Consider the following 21,765-nt stretch of genomic DNA (forward strand, 5'->3'; position numbering starts at 1 on the left):
AAACAACCTGGTCCGCTTGGAGAAAAGCATCCCGCGCTATCGAAAGATCCTGCCCCTTGTCATCATAAGACTGTTCCGAATCAAAACACAATGAGGGGTTCTGAGGCAACTCTGGATTCGGGGACTTGGCCAAGGGCCCGGCTTTATCTAGAAAAGCTGCCCAGGGCCTCTGCTCATTCCCACACTTTCCACTTCTGGGTTAGGGTGCTTATTCTGCTTTAGTAACTTTCCCCAGTTCCTGGAACATCTTGCCAACTCCAGATCAGTGGCCATGACACTGGCTTCAAAAGAGCAGCCTAAAACATACTTTTACCAGTATGTGTGTGTTGTCAAAAAATATATATTGTATTTCACTTTTTTACCAAGCGATATCATACTATAGATATTGTTTTGCAGCTGGTGATTTTCACACAACGGCTTTTTTTCTATTTGAAGTAAAATTTACGTAGTAACATGCATATCTTAAAATTGGGAGTCCAAAATGGTGCATTTTGAAAAATGTAGACACCTACGTATGAACAGTACTTGGAGAAGTTACTGAGGCTGCCCATTATCTAAAAAGTTCCCGTGGGCTCTTTCCTATTCAACCGGATCCCTTTGCCTCCAGGAACCACTCTTCTGCTATCTATTCCCATCAGTTTGGCCTGTTCTTGAAGTTATATACTTCGTTTCACATCATATGCATTCTTTGTGTCTGGCTTTTTTTGAGATCTAGGCATAATGGTAATTTTTAAATATCAATGAAGGTAATGGATGGTGGTGAATGGATTGTGACATTAACAACACTGAATTGCACACTTGAGTGGTTAAAATGGGAAATTTTATATTGTATATATGCTACAACCATTTTTCCCCCAAAAAACAAACACCATAGAATTGCACTAGCACAAGAGTGAGCCCTAATGATGTAAACTGTGGACTTTAGTTGATAATATAATTATAGTAATACAGGTTCTTCAGTTATAACAAATGCACCACTCTAAATGCAAAAATTAATAAAGAAAACTGTATTTGTGGGGAGGTGAATATGGGAACCGGATGTACTTTCTGCGTAATTTTTCTGTAAATCAACTGTTATAAAAAATAAAGTTTTTCTAAGTAAATAAAATCAATCGATGGAGAAGTCAAAGCTTTTAAAGGTCCTAATTGGTGCTCAGTAGAAGGGGATTTTAACTGAAATGACTTGGGGCAGTAAGAGGGCGGGCTGCGCGCCGCCTGCGCGGTCTCGCGCTCCAGAAAATCCGGGGAGGGCGCCCACCGCCCGCGGCCGCAGAGGCCTCACGGCGCGCGGAGCTCTGAGCGCTGCGCTCGGGTCCTGGCGCTCAGACCCTCGCGTTCCGGGCCTTTCGGCTCCGGCCCTTGCGCTGCGGCCCACCTCTGCCTGGGCGGGCGGCGCCGCTGGAAGTGACGCGACGAGGGCGGGGCCGCCGGCCGGGGGACTCGCCGCCGCCACCGCCGCGGCCGGAAAGCGATGTAGGAGCCGCCAGGCCGTCCCCCGCCCTGCCCGGCCTGAGCCCCGCAGGCCGCCGCCGCCGCCATGAAGAAGCAGTTCAACCGCATGAAACAACTGGCCAACCAGACCGTGGGCAGGTAGTGCCCGGGCCGGGGTCGCGCCGGGCGGGCGGCGGAGGCGGGGGCGGACCCGCGGCTCGGGGACCCACCGCATCCCCACCCGAGACCAGCGGGGCCCGGGGCCGGGGTGTGCGCCACGCTGCCGGTCTGGGCGCCGAGATCTGGGTGGCCGCTTGCTGCTCCGCTGCCGCCTTGTCCCCAGACACCAGCTGGGACGGGCCGCTGCTTCCTCTGCACTGTCCCCTCGGGTCCTCCCCCACCGCCCACTGTCTCTGCCCCTTTGGAATTTCGCCTTGGGTACTAGACCTGATCTGTAGCCTGCTCTGTAGCCCCGAGATCGCAGCTATCCAGGCTCCCTGCCTTGGGCTAAAACTCTGATCTTCTTCAGTGCTTAATGCTGCGCCTAGCGCCGTGCTCGGGGGCAGTCTGTCCGAGGTTGACCCCCTGTTGCCAGTCCTTCCCTTACAAGCATGATGACAGTGACTAACTTAAGGGTTATTAAAGCCAGTCGGATTTGCTTAGTAAATTTCAGAAAGCCCTTTGAGAGGATTTAGAGGGTGTACTCTCTCAAAACCAGGGCTGATAGGAACTTGACATATTCAAGTTCTTGACATTTGGAAATTCGGAATTGAGAAAAAGATTATGGTCTTGCACTAACTTAAAATTTTTTTAAAAAGTGTTTCTCACCTTGAATTTGGAAGCAGATACTTCCCCGTGTTTCTTCGGTAGTGCTTAGTGCTTGACAAGAAACATGGGTATTCAGTGAAAAAATATACCAGAGTTTGTTGGTGATACAGCTCTTGGAACAAGGAATGATTTGTGGTTTTGAGAGCTTCTGGAAGTGATTGTCATGTGCTGTATTATCTGGGGCAAATACTTCAAGGTCTTTCAAGGTAGCTTGCTGTACTGTACTGTACTGATTTACCATTTATTCTGTGAAGAGATATGAAAGTGTGAATTTTTCACAGCTTGTGCTTTTTGTTTTCTCAGAAGTTAAGTAAAAGGGGGAGTTTGGTTTGGCTGAAGCACGTGGGGCACTTCTTTTTTTGTGGGTCTGAAAATACTTTTACTTCCTCTTGAGTTTTCTAAATTTGCTTCTTAGTGTTTCATTTCCCTCAAGTTTTTGCTTAGTTTTGTGAATATATTTTTGGTACCCCTCCCTGTTATCTTGGTGCGCATTTATTCTATTTCCAAAAGCAGTTCCCATCCCTTGAAGCCTGGACATGTCTCCTTTTCTGTTATTCATTGGAGAATTAAATAAATAATGCTGAGAGGAAGGTAGATGGGAGTGAAAGTGTAAGCTAATGTTTTAAGCACGAATCTGCACACAAATCAAAAGACATTTTCTTGTGAGTGTTTTACCCCTTTTAGTGATCTCAGCAAAATGCATTGTAAAATTGGTATTAAGTATGGAGATACATTTGTCAGATTGTTATTTTGGCCAGTTTTTACATTGTATCAGGCAGGAACATTCTTAGTCTTTAAAAGCTGCAAAGCTTTTCAGAGTCTCTTTGGCCCTTTCCTCTTCTGTAGCTGCTGCTTTGTTGACACTTTTAAATTCCAGTCATATTAGCCTACTTCGAGTTTCTAAGGGAATCCAGCTTTCTTATCTAGAACTATTGGAAGCCTCTTTCACCACACCTTTCATATAGCTACCTCTTCTTCACTCTTTAGGTCTGCGCCTAAAGGTCTTGCTTCTTGAAGGACATCCTTCTGTGATGCTCCAGTACAGATTGGATGTCCTCCAGGGCACTTCCATCATTTCTTTCAACACCTGTTTTTCTATAATGTAATTGCCTCAGTACTTGTCTGTATTCTTCACTATGCTAAACAACTTGAGAGTCCTTTGATTCCCTGTGCCTGCTGTGGTTCTTGTCACTTGAGAAAAGATCAATAAATTTTCGGGGGGAAGCAGATGTGGCTCAAGCAATTGGACCCTGGTCTACCATATAGAAGGTACAGGGTTCAATGCGCAGGGCCCTCTGGTGAAGACAAGCTGACCTATGTGGCAAGCTGTCCCACACGGAGTTCTGGCCTGCATGGAGTACTGCCCCGTATAGGAGTGCTGCCCCACACAGGAGTGCTAGCCCCCGCAGAGAGCTGGTACAGCAAGATGGCGCAGCCAAAAGAGACACAGAGGAGAGACAATAAGAGATGCAGCAGATCGGAGAGCCGAGGTGGCGCAAGAGAATGATGGCCTCTTTCCCTCTCCAGGAGGTCCCAGGATCGGTTCCCAGAGCCACCTAATGAGAATACAAGCAGAAACAGAAGAACACACAATGAATGGACACAGAGAGCAGAAGGTGGGGGGGGGAGGGATGAGGTAAAATCTTTAAAAAAATAAATTTTTTGTTAATGCTAGGATTCTAGTTCTAACTAGATCGCCGTGTAACATGGGCCCAACGTGGGAAAACATGAATTGGATAGAATAGGTGGTGATTCATACTGAGACTGTAATTCTGAACCTGACCTTTGACTCTTTGAAATCTTTATTGCCAGATGCCGGTAGGAGCTGCAGCTATTAGAGAGCTATTAAAGGCATGGCATTTATGTGCCCAAAGTGAGAATATCCTATTGCTTTCCTGCTGCTATTTTCCTAGGTGTATTTGTATTTTTTTCTACTTAACTAATCATAAAAGGTTAGGGAGGAAAAATGGAGGCAGGAGAATTAAATATTAGGCAATCAGGGAACCTAGATTTGTCATTACCCGAAGCAGGTGGTTGTTGGGAACTAGAATCAGGACTCTGGGTTTATTTGGGTGAAGATGAAAGACAGAAAGCAAAGAAGGATTTTGATTTGTTTTCTATTTTGTGATCAAAACAGAGAAGGAGGTTGTATATGTGAACAACTTGGCCACTGTGTTGGTTTATCAATTCATAGAGTTCTCAGTGGTATCTTGTAATGAGGTATTCTCTCCCCAGAATGGAGATTTTGTGAGTAACCCTCTATTGGATTCCATAGGACGGACATGTGGGAGAATTAGTAATGCCTAGAAGGAATGAGTTCTCATGATGGAATTTCTTTACAGTGAGTGGATGAATCTCTTTCAGAAGATGGTCTTTGCATCACAGGGGAAGGCTTATGGGTTGGTCTTATGATGTGAGGATCCAAAGGAAGAGAATTAGGATGGTTCTTTTTGTCCACTTGCCTTTGGTTGATCTATTCAACAGACACTTGTTGAGTCCAAACTGTGTGCCAGTGTGCAAGGTATTAAAGACTCAAAGGTAAATATGACATGGCTTCTGCCCTAAAGGAGCTCAGTAGGGATGCTGAGGAATTAGGCAAGCAAAAAATAATTATGTAATGTGAGATAAGTGCTGTTCAAGGGATGGCTAATACCCTTATTGCTTAATGGATGCAGTTTCTGTTTGAGGTGATGAAAAAGTTTGGGTAATGGATGTTGGTGATGGTAGTGCAATATTGTGAATATAATCAATACCACTGAATTGTGCACTTGAAAGCAGTTAAAATGGGAAATTTTGAGTAAAATTTGAGTAAAAACTTAAAAGAAAAAAAAGCTGTTACTGGATGGAGGGAGGTAATAGCTTCCCAGAGTAGAAAAAATTTGAACAGAGCTTTTATTTTCTTTCCATCTTTAATACTTCTTTCATAATTCTCCTGTATAGACTAGATCTCTTTGGGTTATAAGTAAGAGAAACCCAGTTCAAACTTCCTTAAGCAAAAGTGGAAAATTAATTGGCTAATCTGTGGCCAAAAGAGTACAAGAATAGGAGATGGCTGTAGAGTTGGGGGAGTCCAGAGTTCCACTCTTTAGACAGGCAGTGTCTTCCATAGTCCTTTGTTCCTATGTTCCTATGTTGAAGTCCCTCAGAGAACGAGAATACATTTCTCTAGGGGGGCCAGGATTGTAAAGTGAATGAGTGAGGCCACGTGAGTGCTACAGGGGCCAGAAGGCACATCTCCACTAAAGGACAATAATGGAATATGGGCCCTGTGTGGCCTGATCTTTGAAGTATTTGAGACAAGCCTAAAATCTGGATTTTGATGAAAACTAGTGGGCATTTCATTCAAATGAAAATAACAGCTGTAATACTACACATGGCTTAATCAAAACACATCTGTGGCCACATTTGCCTTGTGGGTCACCAGTTGACAACCACTTGTCTAAAAGGACCTGGAGGTAAGGATCCCTGTTATTTTATGTATATATAAAAATTATATATATATATATATATATATATTTCCCTCCCTGATATTACTACATTCTCTTTTCTTTGGATTTGTCGAAGAGCTTATTCTTTCCTTTACTGATATCTTTAAAAGGTCCAATAATCATCAGCATTTGTGTGATGGTTTAGTTTACAAACTGCTGTACTAAACCACCTGACTTGCTTCTCACCCTTAGAATTATTATTTCTGTTTTATAAAGAAGGGAAATTACTTGCTCAAGTTTGCATAGGGCTAGGTAGCTGAGACAGGACTCAGGTCCAGGGCTTCTGACTTTAGATCTCCTGTACTTTTGACTGCAATTACTAAGCTGCCTACCAGGGAAGGATTAATGCTTATTAATGTTTATAAAAAATCTTCTGAGCTTATTAAGCTGCTGGGCTTGGTGTGATGCATATATTATCTCATTGCATGCAGCACAGAATTATCTGGCCCCCAGTGTCAATAGTGCTGAGGTTCAGAAATTCTGGTCAGGTCCTTCCAGATTCTGGATATGTGAATTATCAAGAGCTAAGTCTCTAACTAGTTGCTAAGGGATCATATATGTATTCTGTTTTGCCTATTTGGTATTTATCTTTTGTTTATTTTTTTATAATCATGGTCCCACATAAAAAATTAGGAGTTTTCCCATGAAATCTAGATTTCCAGCTTTTAAAATCTTGGAAGATGTGACAAATCTAACCTTCCTACCTAGCACAAGTAGCTGTTGCTGAGTTCACTGTCACATCTGGATGGTACAGGAGCTCTCCAGATTGTCCCAGTCCCGACCTGGCTTGTTTTACTCCTTTACATTCTTTGCCTGACCCTTCCCTTTTTGCAGATATCTAATGACCCTTTCCAGGAATGGAGGAATCACTACATTACAGGACTTGTTCGAATTTTCGTGCTGAATGAAAATGTGCCTCTGCCCACTGATGCCAGAACAATCCTCTGATGCCACACTGAACAAATATATCTCTTTCCATGAGACAGCCCTTTGTATTTTGATAACGCCAAACTTTGTCCTCATCTACTCTGCTGTTTCCTTTTCTAACAGTTTTTCCCTCTCCCTTTTCTAGGGGAGCTCAGAAGCAGTATTTCTGAGAAGGGGCAGGTGGCTTTGCTTTGCTTCAATCTGAGTGGATTCCATTCAGCTTCTGCACAGAGCTGGGATGGGAAGCTGTCCAGTATTTTCACCATTTCTTCTAAATCTGATATTGATGGTCTTATTAGGTGGTTTACAGTACTGTAAAATCCTAGAATGTCAAACAGGGTATTAATAGGTGATTGAAAACCCATTTTTCACTGAGAAAAAAAAATAAACCCTAAAAGGGCATGATCAAATAACATAATTTTTATAGGAGAAGTGAACATGTTATTCTATTATGGAATACCTTATAGCAGTTTCTCTTCAGGGTTTGGACCAGACTGACCCTCTCAGGGGTTTGACATTATGATTGAGGGTCCTAGAATCAGTATGTGTATCAGTCTTCAGACTACAAGATGTTTTGCACATATCATTGTTTCTGTTTCTTAAATATAGGTAGATGTTGTAGTAATAAAGCAAGTATGGATACATTTAAGAGCATCATTACACAAATATATGCCCTTTTGTATGTGTGTGTGTATTTTCTTAAACATAGATATTAAAAGTTCAACAGGTCCACAGTCCCATATTCAAAACCATTGAGGCCAGATAAGTTTCAGATGTCAGAATTTTCAGATTTTAGGAATGTAATATAATGCATATATACTGTCATTGTGTAATACCTCCTGTGGAGTTTGGGGTATAATCAAGCATGTTGTTTTATCTATACTGAAACGTATGGACATATTCACACCAAGTAAAATACATAAAGATTATAAACAACTTTATGTCAGTTCAGATCAAGTCTTTGTTTTTTTTTTTTTTTGTTTTTTTTTTTTTTTTTAGGAGGTATTGGGGATTGAACCTGGGACCTTGTACATGCCAAGCAGGCACTCGACCACTGAGCTACACCCGCTCTGCAGTTCAGGTCAAGTTTTGTTGCCAAACAAGTTACCAAAAACTTGGTTGTTTAGAGTTTTTTTCATTTCAAAATAGTGAATAAGAGATTATGGGCCTGTCTTGTTTTAGAAATAGTCCTATACAGAGAATCTAATGTATTTTTTTTTTTTTTACTTTAAATAATGTTCCCCATATTCCAGTTTATCGTTTTTGTTTTGTTTTGTTTGTTTCCTTTTTTATCTTTTTTTGTTTTTTATTCCTCCAGTAGATTGGAAACCACAATTATGTTATGTAAGCAGAGTCACAAATCCAAGTACCAGAGCAGGTAAAATAAATGAGTGAAATGTGGGAGATTGTAATACAATAGGGTATGGTGAGGACTGTGGTGAACTGATGAGCATATGTCCATTTAAAGGGAGTAGTTACTCTTCAGCTCTAGCTACTTGTTGCCATGGTGAATGTGGGTATATTCTATCTACATTTTCCCATTTGAAATGATGTTCCAGAATGCTAATTTCCATGTTATTTAAATGTTGACGACTATAAGAGGGAAAAAAACTACTGTGAAGGTAAAAAAAAAACAACGTATCTTCAAACTTTATTTGGTCTTTTTTTTTTAAGATTTATTTATTCCCCCCCCTCCCCCCGCCCTGCTGTTTTTGCTGTCTGTGTCCATTTGCTGTGGGATCTTCTGTATCTCTCTTTTTGTCTTCTCTTCTCATTTTTTCCATTTTTTCCTCCTCTATCTCCCCGGATTTGTATCTCTTTCTCTTTTTGTCTTCTCTTCTCATTTTTTCTCCTCTGTCTCCCTGGGATTCATTCGATCCTGGGGACCTCTGATTTGAAGAAAGGTTCCCTTTCAGCTGTACCACCTCGGTTCCGGGTCTCTGCTGTGCTTCACCTTGATCCTCCCCATCATCTCTCATTTGTTGCATCATCATCTTGCTGCATGACTCACTTGCACGGGCACTTGCTGTGTGAGCACTGGCTCATCACGCGGGCACTCAGCTCACCATGCAGACACTCATGTGGGCACTTAGCTCGCGGTGCAGGTACTTGGCTTGACGCGTGGGTGCTCAGCTTACCATGTGGGCACTGGCTTGCCACACAGGCACACTTTCTCTTTTTCTTTTTCACCAGGAGGCCCCAAGGATCAAACCTGGGTCCTTCCATATGGTAGGTGGAAGCCCTATCACTTCAGCCACATCCGGTTCCCTATTTGGTCTTGGCCTACCTGCTTTTGATCTCTTCTTTGGAGTCTAATTCTTAATGGTATGAAAAGGTGATAGTGGTGTTGGTAATGAACAAGTGCTTGGAATGGGGGTGTGTACATTTGTGTTATTATTTATTATACTTTACCTATCTGTTAAATTTTTGTATATAAAATATTTTATAATAAAAATAAAGTACAAAAACATCAATAGGCACTTTATTTTAGAACTGCCTTATGGTCTAGCCAGTGAGAACTTTTGTTTTTTATCTGCAAATTTGAAACTTTAAAGTTTATTTATCTTGGAAAGGGAAATGAAAGCCCCACTTTAAAAGTGAGAGCCTAGGGAGAGGATGTGGCTCAAGCAGTTGAGCACCTGTTTTCCACATGGGAGGTACTGGGTTCAGTTCCCAGTGCCTCCTAAAAACAAAACAAACAAACAAATGAAATAGGCAACTCAGGGGAGTTGATGTGGCTCAGTGGTTGAGCGCTGGCTTCCCACATATGAGGTCCTGGGTTCACTCTCCAACGCCAGTACCTCACCAAAAAAAAAAAGTGGGAGCCCTCTTTTTAAATAGGGTGATTAAGGAGGTTTACATGATAACTTTCCAGGGCCATAGTGATGTGAACTTATAACATAGACAGGAAAGCATCCTTGGTTTCCTGTCTTCAGACCATTCCGCTGGATGATCTTGGCCCCATAACTGCAACCTCATATCTGATGACCTCTACCCTGTCATCTCTACATCACTGATTTTGGGCCCATCTCTAATGTCTCCAACTTAAATGCTCACTAAAACTGAACCCATGAACTTCATCCTCAAATTGACTTCCTTTCCTTGTATTCTTTAATCTAAGTGTTGGCAAACTATGGACTGCCCGCCTAATCCAGCCATCATTTGTTGTTGTTTTTTTCAGATTTTCAATTTTTTTAAATTAATTTTTCTCCCTTTTCCACCCTCCCCTGCGCCCCTCCCCCCCACCCAGTTGTCTGCTCTCTGTGTCCATTAGCTGTGTGTTCTTCTGTGACTGCTTCTGTCCTTATCAGCGGCACCAGGAATCTGTGTTTCTTTTTGTTGCATCATCTTGTTGTGTCAGCTCTCCATGTGTGCGGTGCCATTCTTGGGCAGGCTGCACTTTCTTTCGCGCTGGGCGGCTCTCCTTACGGGGCGCACTCCGTGCGCGTGGGTCTCCCCTACGCGGGGGACACCCCTGCATGGCATGGCACTCCTTGTGTGCATCAGCACTGCGCATGGGCCAGCTCCACATGGGTCAAGGAGGCCTGGGGTTTGAACTGCAGACCTCCTATGTGGTAGGCGGATGCCCTATCCACTGGGCCAAGTCCACTTCCCATGTTTTTAAAGAGGTTTATGGGAACATAGCCACACATTCGTTTATATTTTATCTATAGTGACTTTCACACTATAGCACCAGAGTTGAGGAATTGCAACAGAGACCTGCAACCTATAATATTTATGCTCTAGTCTTTAACGGAGTTTGCTGACCCTGTGCCCTAATGCATTGTGAATGCCATCACACCCCCTTGCTCATCTGTCAGTCCCTTCTCTGTCCTTATAAGTAAAGAAGGAGAATCCAAGGTATCAGTATCATCTGTCAATTCTGCCTCCTTAGTATCTTTTTTTTTTTTAAAGATTTGATTTATTTCCCCCCCATTCCCCTCGTTGTCTGCTCTGTGTTCATTCGCTGTGTGTTCTTCTGTGTCTGCTGGTATTCTCATTAGGCAGCTCTGGGAACCGATCCTGGGACCTTCCAGAGTGGGAGAGAAGTGATTACACTCTTGTACTACCTCAACTCCCTGTTCTGCTACATCTTCTTATTTTCTCTCTTCTCTATCTCTTTTTGTGTCATCTTGCTGAACCAGCTCTCAGCATTGGCCAGCACTCCTGTGCCGGGTGGCATTCCCATGCAGGGGCACTCCTGCATGGGGTAGCATTCCAGCGTGGACGAGCACTCGCATGGGCCAGCTTGCCCTCACCAGGAGGCCCTGGGCTTTAAGCCCTGGACCTCCTATATGGTAGACAGGAGCCCAATTGGTTGAGCCACATCCTTTTCCCCTCCTTAGTATCTTTTGACCTGGTCTCTGCCTCTCTATGCCCATCCTTCCTATTATCTTAGTTCAGGCTCTCATCATTTTTCAGCTGGACTTGCAATGACCTTCCAAATGCTTTGCTTCCTTGAGCTGGCTTTTATCCCTTTCATTGGATATCTAGGTCACCATTTTAATGATGATGCTTTTCACTCTAAATTATTATTTTTCAGATGAGTTCCCTGGAGTTTAGAGATACTTCATTTATAAGAAATTAATATTTACATACCCATAGTATTGCCAAGTTGCCTTCTAAAATTTTGTTGTCATTTAGTTTATAAAGCAATAAATAATCTATGAATGTCATGTTTCACCTTAAGATATTTTCTTCAAAAAAGTTAGCTCTGTATTTTAATCTTTTCACTATTTCATTAAGGTTGAGATAAGTGTATCCTAGCTGGTTTTTCCTTATATGAGTTTTCTGAATGTGCCATTTTTAAATTTAATAGTCATGGAAATAAGGCTTAGTTATTAATTTCATTGTTCAATTATCAATTCAGTTCAACAAATGTCTACTGAGAATCTGTGAAATGTTAGGGACTAGAGTTAAAAATATACCCGATACCTAGGAACTTGGGTCAGACATATAGATAATTTGAATGTAACTTTTGTACCTATTCTAGCAGATCTTGTGTTATTAATGAAGTGTTAATGTCATTTCCTTATTTGTTCATATATTTTAATATACACAAGTTAACATTCTTGTTTTCAAATATGATACTTAGTCAGTGCAGTGATAGAACCATGAGAGAGAACATTCATGACTATGCTTAATGCAAGTTTCAGAACATAAAGCAAATGCTATCAAAACCCTCTTCCGTTGACTTATATAAGAAGTGTCTTTTGAATAAGCAGAGCCTATCTGTAGCAAATGAAATGAGAGACATGTACTCAGTTCATCTCAGCCCTCCAGTTGTAAGACATGTTTCCTAAGTGATGATATTTCACATTAATTACAGCTTATTGATTATTTGCTTAGGTTACTTCCTTTTGATTAATCCTAAAATATTTCTTTCTTCCTCTCCTTTCCTACAGTTCTTCTTTTTGTATGTCTCCCTTATCGGAGATGCCTTTTGGTCTCAAACGATTGCTCCGTTAATGTTTCAGTAGCTTTTTTTCTATTGTTTCTTGGAATTCTTCCACATGGTTCCAGCTAAGTATTTGCCTCTTAAAGAGTTTAAATCACAAAACATAGACTCAGCAAATAGGTGCTCAAATGACGATAAATATTTAAATAAAAAAATGCTCAGAAATTTATAGAAATTCTTCTAAGTAGCCACCAATTACCTGTCACCTATCATTGTGGACATGTATAAATCAACCAGCTTGGATTTCACATGGTCACTGGATACTTGCAGATACATAGGCTGGAGTGGCTGCATGGAACCATGCCTAGCTGTACCTTGGGGAAATCTACCCAAGTATTTCTACTTAGCTAGATATGCTGAGTGCTGGGATAGAGAGAGCCTGGGCAGAGGCACAGGGCTCTGAGACATGCCTGCAGGTTCAGAAAAGGCTTCCCTGGACGTGTGACACTAGAGCAATCTTAATGACAGGCACAGAGAGATCACAAGCAGTGGAGACTTCAATAGGGAAGAAAAATTCTTAGAGAACTAAAAGACTGAAAATTCTGCCCTTTAACTTAATATTTTTTGTCTATAAATTGAAAAAAAAACCACAGCATTATCTAATTCTTAACAGTGGAGCAAATCATTCTGGCTCTTCTGTTTTCAAGTCAGTCAGGTACAGAGTGGCTATTTGTAGATCCATTTGTACTTAGGTCCAGAGTGGCTGTGGTATTGAAATCCACAACCCTCGGATGAATTCCACCCAATGGGAGAAATAAATTCATTGTTCAAAGCTTTTATAAAGCTTTGTGTCTAGCATACTCTTATTTTCCTTGCCCGTTATAAACTGCTGGCCATCTTTCTCCCAAATGGACAATTTTGGTGTACATTGAAAATCTATTGTAGCATCATCTCACACAGTGAAATCTTTTATTCTGTTTAATTTCCATTATACTTGCACATCTCCTCTTTCAGTACTTTCCCTGCTTTTGCACTTTTGGACTTGCCAGAATTAATATTCCCAAAACAACCTCACAAAATAGGACTAATATAAATTACCATTCATGACTTTGAATGCCATCAGTTGGAACCAGGCACTATTGATTGCCTTTTGTTCTGATCTGTGGAAGGTCATAATTAGAAAACTTCTGTTCCTCTTTTCAGGGTGTCACAATATGAGGACCATTGCAGTAGATTTGGGGAACCTTTAAAGGTGTATATGCAGAAGGATGACAAAATTAAGTTGGTGCTTTAAGAAGACAACTCTGTCAGCAGTGGGATTAAAGTTGTGAGGAAGGGGAACAGAAGAGGAGGAGGAAAGAAGAGTAGTGAGGAAGCTATTGCAACAGGGTAAGAGAGAGGTCATGACAGGACAGCCATGCTCAAACAATGGCATTGGGGATGGAAAAGAAGAGATTGATTGGAAAAATATTAACACCAAAATGTTTGGGGTGAAAAAAAGGAAAAGGGAAGAGTTAAGGATGATTCAGGTTGTGGTTGTATATTATTTACAGAGATGCGTAATACAATAATTCTTCATTTTCATGGTCTTATCATGCTTTTCTTTTTATATAATGTCTCTTTATGTGTATCTTTTTTAGTTTATCCTGTTTGGAGATTGCTGAACTTATTGGATGTGTGTATTCATGTCTTTCTATAAATTTGGGAAGTTAGCTATTGTTCTTCAAATAGTCTTTCTGCCCCTTTCTATCTTTCTTCTACTGGGACTCCCATAATGCACATAATGGCATGCTTGATGATATCCGACAGGTCTCTTAGGTTCTGTTCACTTTTCTTCATTTCACCAACCGACCCCCCTCCCCCGCCCCCCACTCATCCGATGAGATAGTTTCAATTTTCCTATCTTCATGTTCACTGATTCTTTCTTCTGACCACTCAAATTTGCTATTGAACCCATCTAAGGAATTTTAATTTCTATTATTGTGGTCTTCATCGCCAGTATTTTTGTTTGATTCCTTTTAATGATTTCTATCTCTTTATTGAAATTCTCATTTTTAATGTATCATTTTCCTGATTTCCTTTAATTCTTTGTCTATGTTTTCTTTTAGCTTTTGAGCATATTTATGACAGTTTTTTTGGAAGTTTTTTTCTCGTATGTCCAAAGTCTAAACAAGTTCCCTGTTGATAGTTTCTGATGCATTGTTTTATTGCTTTGAGTGGGCTGTCATTTCCTATTTCTTTGTTATTTTTTTTGTTGCCCACTGGACATTGGAATATTTTAATGTGTTAACTCTGGAATTTAGTCCCTAAAGCATCTGTTCCTTAACTTATACTTGGCTAGTGTTATGATAGAGATTTACTTGCATCCCAGGAGCTAACAAAAACAAGAAAGAAGAGAAAGAAAAAGAAAAATTGCCCTCGTTCAGAGTATAGCCAGCCTTACATTGAGCTTAAAGAATAGCATGAGTTGAAAAACCTAGAGTCATTTCTGAGCATGGGTCTTATTGTGTTCATGTGGCCTTATAAATTCCCCTATTTACACAGAAACTTCAAATGCCTTTCTTATCCCCAGGAATATCTTTCCTCCTGGTTCTGGTAGCTCTATTGTATGTCTTAAAGATAGTAATCTTTTGCCTCAGGCAGCTGCAGTTTTTTTGTTTTGTTTTGTTTTTTAAGCATTTTAGCTGCCTAAAATTCCTACACCCAGAGAAAGTTCTGGGACTGGCCAAATAGGCACAGGTGTCCTGATTTAGTCTTTCAGGCTATACCAGAGAAATTGGCACAAACATACATTCACTCCAGAATGCATACAAGGGTTTCTCTGCTCCTTCTGGAACTGGAACTAGGCACATGCACTGAAAGGTCAGGTTGCCTCCAACTGGGTGGAGGAAGAGGCAGCCAAGGCACCACAAAGTTTTTCTACCATTTTGAAGTAGTCTTTTTCTTGATTCAGTGGTTGCCAAGTTACTACAACTCTTCATCTATTTTTTGGAGCTCTGAGAAAGATGGTTTCTCTAGTTTTTGCTTGTCCAGAAGTTCTGTGGGGATATGGAATGCTGGAGCATGTCATTCTGCCATCTTGGTGATAGCACTCCCCTGTTCTCAGTTGTTAAACATACGATTCTTTTTTTTTTTTTTTTTTTAATTTTTTAATTTTTTATTGACTTTGTAATAATATTACATTAAAAATATATATGTGAGGTCTCATTCAACCCCATCCCCCCCCCCTCTCCCCCCCCCAACAACACTCGTTCCCATCATCATGACACATCCATTGCATTTGGTAAGTACATCTTTGGGCACCTCTGCACCTCATATACATTGGTTCACATCATAGCCCATACTCTCCTCCATTCCATCCAGTGGGCCCTGTGAGGATTTACAATGTCCGGTGATTGCCTCTGAAGTACCATCCAGGGCCGCTCCATGTCCCAAAGACGCCTCCACCTCTCATCTCTTCCTGCCTTTCCCCATACCCTTCGTCCACTATGTCCACTTTTCCCATTCCAATGCCACCTCTTCTATGTGGACATTGGATTGGTTGTGTCCATTGCACCTCTATGTCAAGAGGAGGGTCAGATTCCACCTGGATGCTGGATGCAATCCTCCCATTTTCAGTTGTAATCACTCTAGGCTCCATGGTGTGGTGGTTGTCCTTCTTCAACTCCATCTTAGCTGAGTGTGGTAAGTCCAATAAATCAGATTGTTAAACATACGATTCTTGTATCTACTTTGGCATTTTGTTGGGCCTTCTCTTCTCTTCCATTGATTTATGGCACATGTACCAATACCACATTGTTTTAATAATTGTTCATCAGTGATGTGTTTTAATATCTGGTAGAACTGGTCTTCTTTGGCCTTTCTTTTTTCAGTTATTCTTTCCTAATTATTTTGTAAAAATGAATTGTGAAATCATTTTTTCTTAAATTGTCATAAAGTTAAATTGGGATTTTTTATTGTATTGGGCCTCATTCATTCAACTAATATTTATTGTGTGCCTGCTATGGGCTATGCCCTGGGACACAAAAATAAATTAAAAACCCAGGCATTATGGACCAGTAAATCTGTGAATTTAACTTTAGGGAGAACTGATACCTTTACATCATTTAGTGTTCACATGCATGAGGATGGCACATCTCTATATACAAAAAGCTTTTATGTGCCTTCTAAATATTTATGTTATTGTTATTGAAAATAGTGCCTAAGTAGTTTAGTTGGTAGACTTGTGTGATATTAATGCTTTTTTTTATATTAATGCTTGTAGATATGTTTATTTGCTTTATTAAACTGTAATTACAATTAATAATTTTGTGGCTTTTTTGCCTTTTCTTTTTTTTTTTAAGATTTATTTTTTAATTTATCCTCCCCCCCCCCCAGTTGTCTGCTTTCTGTGTCCATTTGCTGTGTATTCTTCTGTGTCCACTTGTATTCTTGTCAGTGGCTCAGGGAATCTGTGTCTCTTTTCGTTGCATCATCTTGTTGTATCAGCTCTCTGTGTGTGCGGTGCCACTCCTGGGCAGGCTGTGCTTTTTTCATGCTGGGCGCTTCTCCTTACGGGGTGCACTTCTTGCATGTGGGGCTCTCCTATGTGTCACAGCACTCCTTGCGTGCATCAGCACTGCGTGTGGGCCAGCTCATCACATGGGTCAGGAGGCCCTGGGTTTGAACCCTGGACCTCCTGTGTGGTAAGCGGATGCTCTGTCTGTTGAGCCACATCTGCTTCCCCACCTTTTCTTTATATATCATATCTGTGTTATGGTCCTATTTCTTCTTTTCCTATTATTTCAATTTATACTTTTTCATCCCTTATTTACTTGGTTAGATTCTCCAAAATGAAGTGTAGCTATGTAATATTTTATAGCATTACTGTATAAAAACACATGGTTGCATTCCTGTTAGGCATTCCAGAAACAGAAATTTTTTAATATGGTTAAAATGCATCAGTTCCCAGTGGAAATATGAATGGTTCCCAATGGAAATTTACAAACATCCCTTCCCACTTTTTTGAACCATACCTTTTGGTATGGCTGACATTTGAGCCTTTATTCTAGGTCTTTGTCATAAGATTGGCATCAGAATGTTGAGTTTGTAGTCATCTTAAGTATATGGAGACAACAATTGCAATGTACCTTAGAATGTGAAAGGAGTTAGAAGAGAATGTTGAGAAATGGTGGGAAGAGGGTAAGTGGAGCATATATGACAATATGTTAATGTATTAACATAATGAAGTAGTAGGTCACAAGTCAGTGCTGTTAATTGTAGTTTCTGAATCTTAGAATAATCTTTAAGAATAGGAATTCTTCTGTGTGTAGGTTTAGATGACGGTCTAATACTCCCCTGGAAAGAAATCATCTGCACTCAATGTGGACTTTACAGACATACTAAGGTATTTCCAAGTTAAAGGAAAATCCCTCTACATGGTCAGCCACCCCAGGAGCCTACTAGTTAACTGCGAGATACGTGACTACAGTTTCCTTGCTATGAACTAGGCTCTAGAGAAAAGTTTTTTACAGATGTGGTGCTCACTTATCTGTTTATGTGTATTGTTCTACTAGTCTTTGAAATATACACTCCAGTTCTAAATGAGAGCCTTCCGCCCAGAATCAGGAATGTGGTTCTGTGATGAGATTTCGTGATCACATCAGATTACTTTCCTTTAATAATTGGTTGGTTTTCCTGACAATTAGTTAATTCAGTTATGCTTTCAAAACTTTTAGATGGGGGCTTAAAAAATCTACCACTGATTTATGTTGGTTGTGGTGTAGTACAAAGTGCATTGCTGTGAGTCTAAGGAGTTGAGGTCCATGAAGATCACTAGTTCTCTGACCCTGGGCAAATCAGCATCTCTGCTTGTGTTCCCATACTTGTGAAATAGGGCTCTTGACACCACACAGGAATAATCCAAAAACAAGTCCTGGTATGTTTAAGAAGTTGGCAGGTGACAAGGAGGCATTATAAGGCAGTAAGGAAGTAGTGTGACACAACAGGATGGTATTGGGAAAAATAATCAGGTTAGATTTCACCTCACCACTATGTGCCAAAATAAATTCCAAATGGATTAGGAGTTTCATTTTAAAAATAAAACCATAAACGAATTGAAGAAAATATAACTGCTTATGGAAAGTACTTCATGCTTTGGCATAGAAGGACAGAGAGTGAACAATAAAAATCTGTAGATTTAACCACGTAGTAATTAAACTTCTGTCTGTTGTATATCTTAATCAAAATTATGGCAAGTGGCTAATTGGAAAAAATATCTACAGTAGCTACAACGGAGGGTGAAAATCCTTCATATATAAAGCTCTCTTATTCAATTGAAAGGACTCCGCTATAATCAGGAGCAAATACCATGAATGGAAAGTTTATAGATGAAATACAGATGGCCAATAAATATATCAGAATATTTTCAAAATTTTAAGTAGTCAAAGAAACACAAAGCTTCAGGACTCCATTTTTTTTACTTACCAAATTGACAAAGATCAAAATAACGGTAATATTCTCTTTTGCTGTCTAGGGAGTGGCAAGAAAGACATTGCCATATTCTCTTGGCAGGAATGTAAACTGGCACACTTTTCCAGAAAGAAATTAGCCCATTGTGTTTCAATAACTACTTCTAAAATCTTACTACTAATCCTTTGCCCACCATCTTACCACAGTCTCTTACCCTTTTGGATTCCTCTTTCCCAAACTTTTCCTCTTGTCCTTTGTTTCTTTTTTTTTTTTTTTTTAAGATTTATTTTTATTTATTTAATTCCCCTCCCCTCCCCCGGTTGTCTGCTTTCTGTTTCTTTTTGCTGCGTCTTGTTTCTTTGTCCGCTTCTGTGGTCGTCAGCGGCACGGGAAGTGTGGGCGGCGCCATTCCTCGGCAGGCTGCTCCCTCCTTCGCGCTGGGCGGCTCTCCTTACAGGTGCACTCCTTGCACGTGGGGCTCCCCTACGCGGGGGACACTCCTGTGTGGCATGGCACTCCTTGCGCGCATCAGCACTGCGCATGGGCCAGCTCCACACGGGTCAAGGAGGCCCGGGGCTTGAACCGCGGACCTCCCATGTGGTAGACGGATGCCCTAACCACTGGGCCAAAGTCCGTTTCCCTTGTCCTTTGTTAAACCCCCCTTCCTTCTCTGGCCTAAGTGAATCATGTCAGTCCCTCTTTAACATTACTTTCCAAACTGTGTTCAGCTGACCATTTTCTATCCCCTGCTCTGCAGAATAACAGCCTGACTTATTTATGTTTTTTGGCTTCTTCACTCCTATACCTGAGATGTGGGGTGTGGCCCAGAAAGAGCATCTAATTTGTGCAGGTTAGGACTACCCAAATTTTATGGCCACCAAGCGCAGCTAGTTTTTTTTTGTTGTTGTTCTCTTTCTTTCTTTTTTTTCTTTCAAGAAGGTTTAAAACTTATTACTGTAGTAACATATATACAACTCAAAAATTCCCGTTTTAATCACTTTCAAGTGTACAATTCAGTGACTCATTTGGGCTTTTAATACTGCCTTCCAATCCTTGGCTGAGTTTCCTGACCTCTTTTCCTACATAGTTTTTGCCAAACTTTCACTTTTCTCGAACCTACTCCACCCTATCCCAGACACACCCAATCTCCTCAAATGACCTGCCTTCTAATTTCCTAGGAGGATTGGACATTGCCACCATTTCCTAATCTCCAGGCCTCACATTTCAGTCTTCATGGTAGTCATTATTTCCCCTTTGCCTCTTCCTTGGGAGAAGACAGCAATATTGCCATCTGTCTAAGGCCAGTCCTTCCACCTGTACCCCTTTGTCACCTTCTTCACTTCATTGATCTTCACCTTATTGTTCTGTACTTCCCTCTCTCCAATGGTTCTTTCTCCTCAGCTTCTAATTATTATGTTCAGGTTTTTCTCAGCTTCCCCTTCCTTCATATGGCCTTGCTTCCCATCTCATCAACACCCTGCATCTTACCTGCCAGGAGCCATTCTGCTCACACTGCTCTGTCCCTGCCTTTCCTTACCTCTTTGTCGCAGTTTGCATTTTAAATTATTCGTTCATCCTTGCTTCACAGACACTTTAGTCCTGGCTTCCTCCCTGCCCTCATTGGGCACTCCTTTTCTGTTCCATTCTTTGGCTCTTTTTCCATTGCCTAACCCTTAAGTATGTAAGTATTCCCAAGCCTGCCTTAAATATATGTGTTGTCAAAGCTGCTGTCCTTAGCCTTCATCTTTGCAGGTTATGCATTCATTCTTGCCCTCAGCAAACCCCCTCAAATCTGGGTTTGCTGGTAATACTTGTTCTGAGGTTCCTGTCCACACCCCTTCTGTACTTCAAACCATATATTAAAACACACACTGACCATGCCCACCTGCATGTTTAACAGAGCCCCTACACTCAGGCTGTCCAGACTGACCGCCTATATTTTTTAGGGGAAAGGCTCTATTATCCAGGCATTCACTCAGGACAGAAACATGGTGATCATTCTAGGCTCTTCTTTCTTGCTTCCCAGGCACACATTATGAAGCTCTGTTAGTTTTACCTTTACAGTAGCTCTCTGTCCCTTGCTCTGCATTCCCATGGCTTTAGTGTGGGTCCTCATCCTTTCTCATTTGCATTTTGTATTCTTGGATCTCTTAATAATCTCCTTGGTTTATCTGCCAACCAGTGTTTCTTCCCTCTCATACACCCTCCACACTGTTGCCATAAAGATACTTCCAAAGAGAAAATTGAATTGTAATAATGTAAAAAGATTAAATTATGTCAAAATTAAGTAAACATGTAAAAAGATAAGAGGCTAACAATTTACTAGATGCTTATTTTGTACCAGGTGCCATTCTGAGTGCATGGCCTGAGTTAACTCATTTAATACCTGCCAAAGCATATGAAGTCAGTAATATTATCCCCATTTTACAGAGGCACAGAGAGACTAAGTAAATTATCTGAGTTCACAGAGTTAATTAAGTCTGTCTAGAGACAGACTTAACTACTTATGAGATTAAAAAAAAACCAAAAGACACTTTTTTTGAACTTTCTAGGAATTAGGCACTTTGTGTGTATTTAATCCTTACAACTCTTTAAGTTACATATTCTTAATATCTTCAGATGAGGACATTGAAGCACAGAAATTGTGAATAACCTACTAATGCTCACACAACTCTTAGATGGTAGAATGGGCAATCTCACCCCAGGTTATCCCTCTTAGCCACTTTGCTCACCCACAAGAAGTTAACACCTTGCTGGAGATGGGGGTGGGATACCTTCTGAATTTAAACTTTTATAAGTGTTTTTCTGTTCTCATGTCAGAGTTATGGGTGGCAAAGGAGGTGTGCATGCATAAAATGATCTCCCTAAGAAGAGCACTTTTGATGATAAGAAAAGAAAGACCAACATCCCATTTGAATAACATCCAGATGTGATAAAATATTGGATTTGCCCAGTGGTGCTGGAGAAGTTCCTTTGCCATTTTAAAATGTTCCATCCAGGGAAGTGGATGTGGCTCAGGTGACTGGGCTTCTGTCTACCACATGGGGGATCCCTGGTTTGGATCCTGGTGCCTCCTAAAGAAGACAGCGAGCTGGCATGATGGGCAGGTGCCGCCAGCTGACCCAGCAAGAGACACAAGAAGAAAAAACATGATGAGAGACATAACAAAGCAGGGAGCAGAGATTCACAGTGCCTCCTAAAGAAGACAGCAAGCTGACATGATGGGCAGGCGCAACGAGCTGA

General features: G+C 41.0%; 1 protein-coding gene across 15 annotated transcripts in view; it reads left to right on the forward strand.

Annotated features, from left to right (window-relative positions):
* Positions 1 to 1,310: 1,310 nt before the first annotated feature.
* Positions 1,311 to 21,765, forward strand: part of ARHGAP17 (Rho GTPase activating protein 17) — a 106,804-nt gene continuing 86,349 nt past the window's right edge. For 12 of the 15 annotated variants that reach the window (XR_011647196.1, XR_011647197.1, XR_011647198.1 and 9 more), the window contains exon 1: positions 1,311 to 1,590. Coding sequence is in view for 9 of the 15 variants with exons in the window: in XM_058286247.2 (XP_058142230.1) it covers positions 1,538 to 1,590 (53 nt within the window). In the remaining 6 variants the exon portion in view is untranslated. The remainder of the gene's footprint in view (positions 1,591 to 21,765) is intronic. The other 3 variants (XR_011647199.1, XM_071211239.1, XM_071211235.1) reach the window with 2 other exon arrangements.

The sequence above is a fragment of the Dasypus novemcinctus genome, chromosome 23, assembly GCF_030445035.2.
Source record: "Dasypus novemcinctus isolate mDasNov1 chromosome 23, mDasNov1.1.hap2, whole genome shotgun sequence".
Taxonomy (NCBI): Eukaryota; Metazoa; Chordata; class Mammalia; order Cingulata; family Dasypodidae; genus Dasypus; species Dasypus novemcinctus.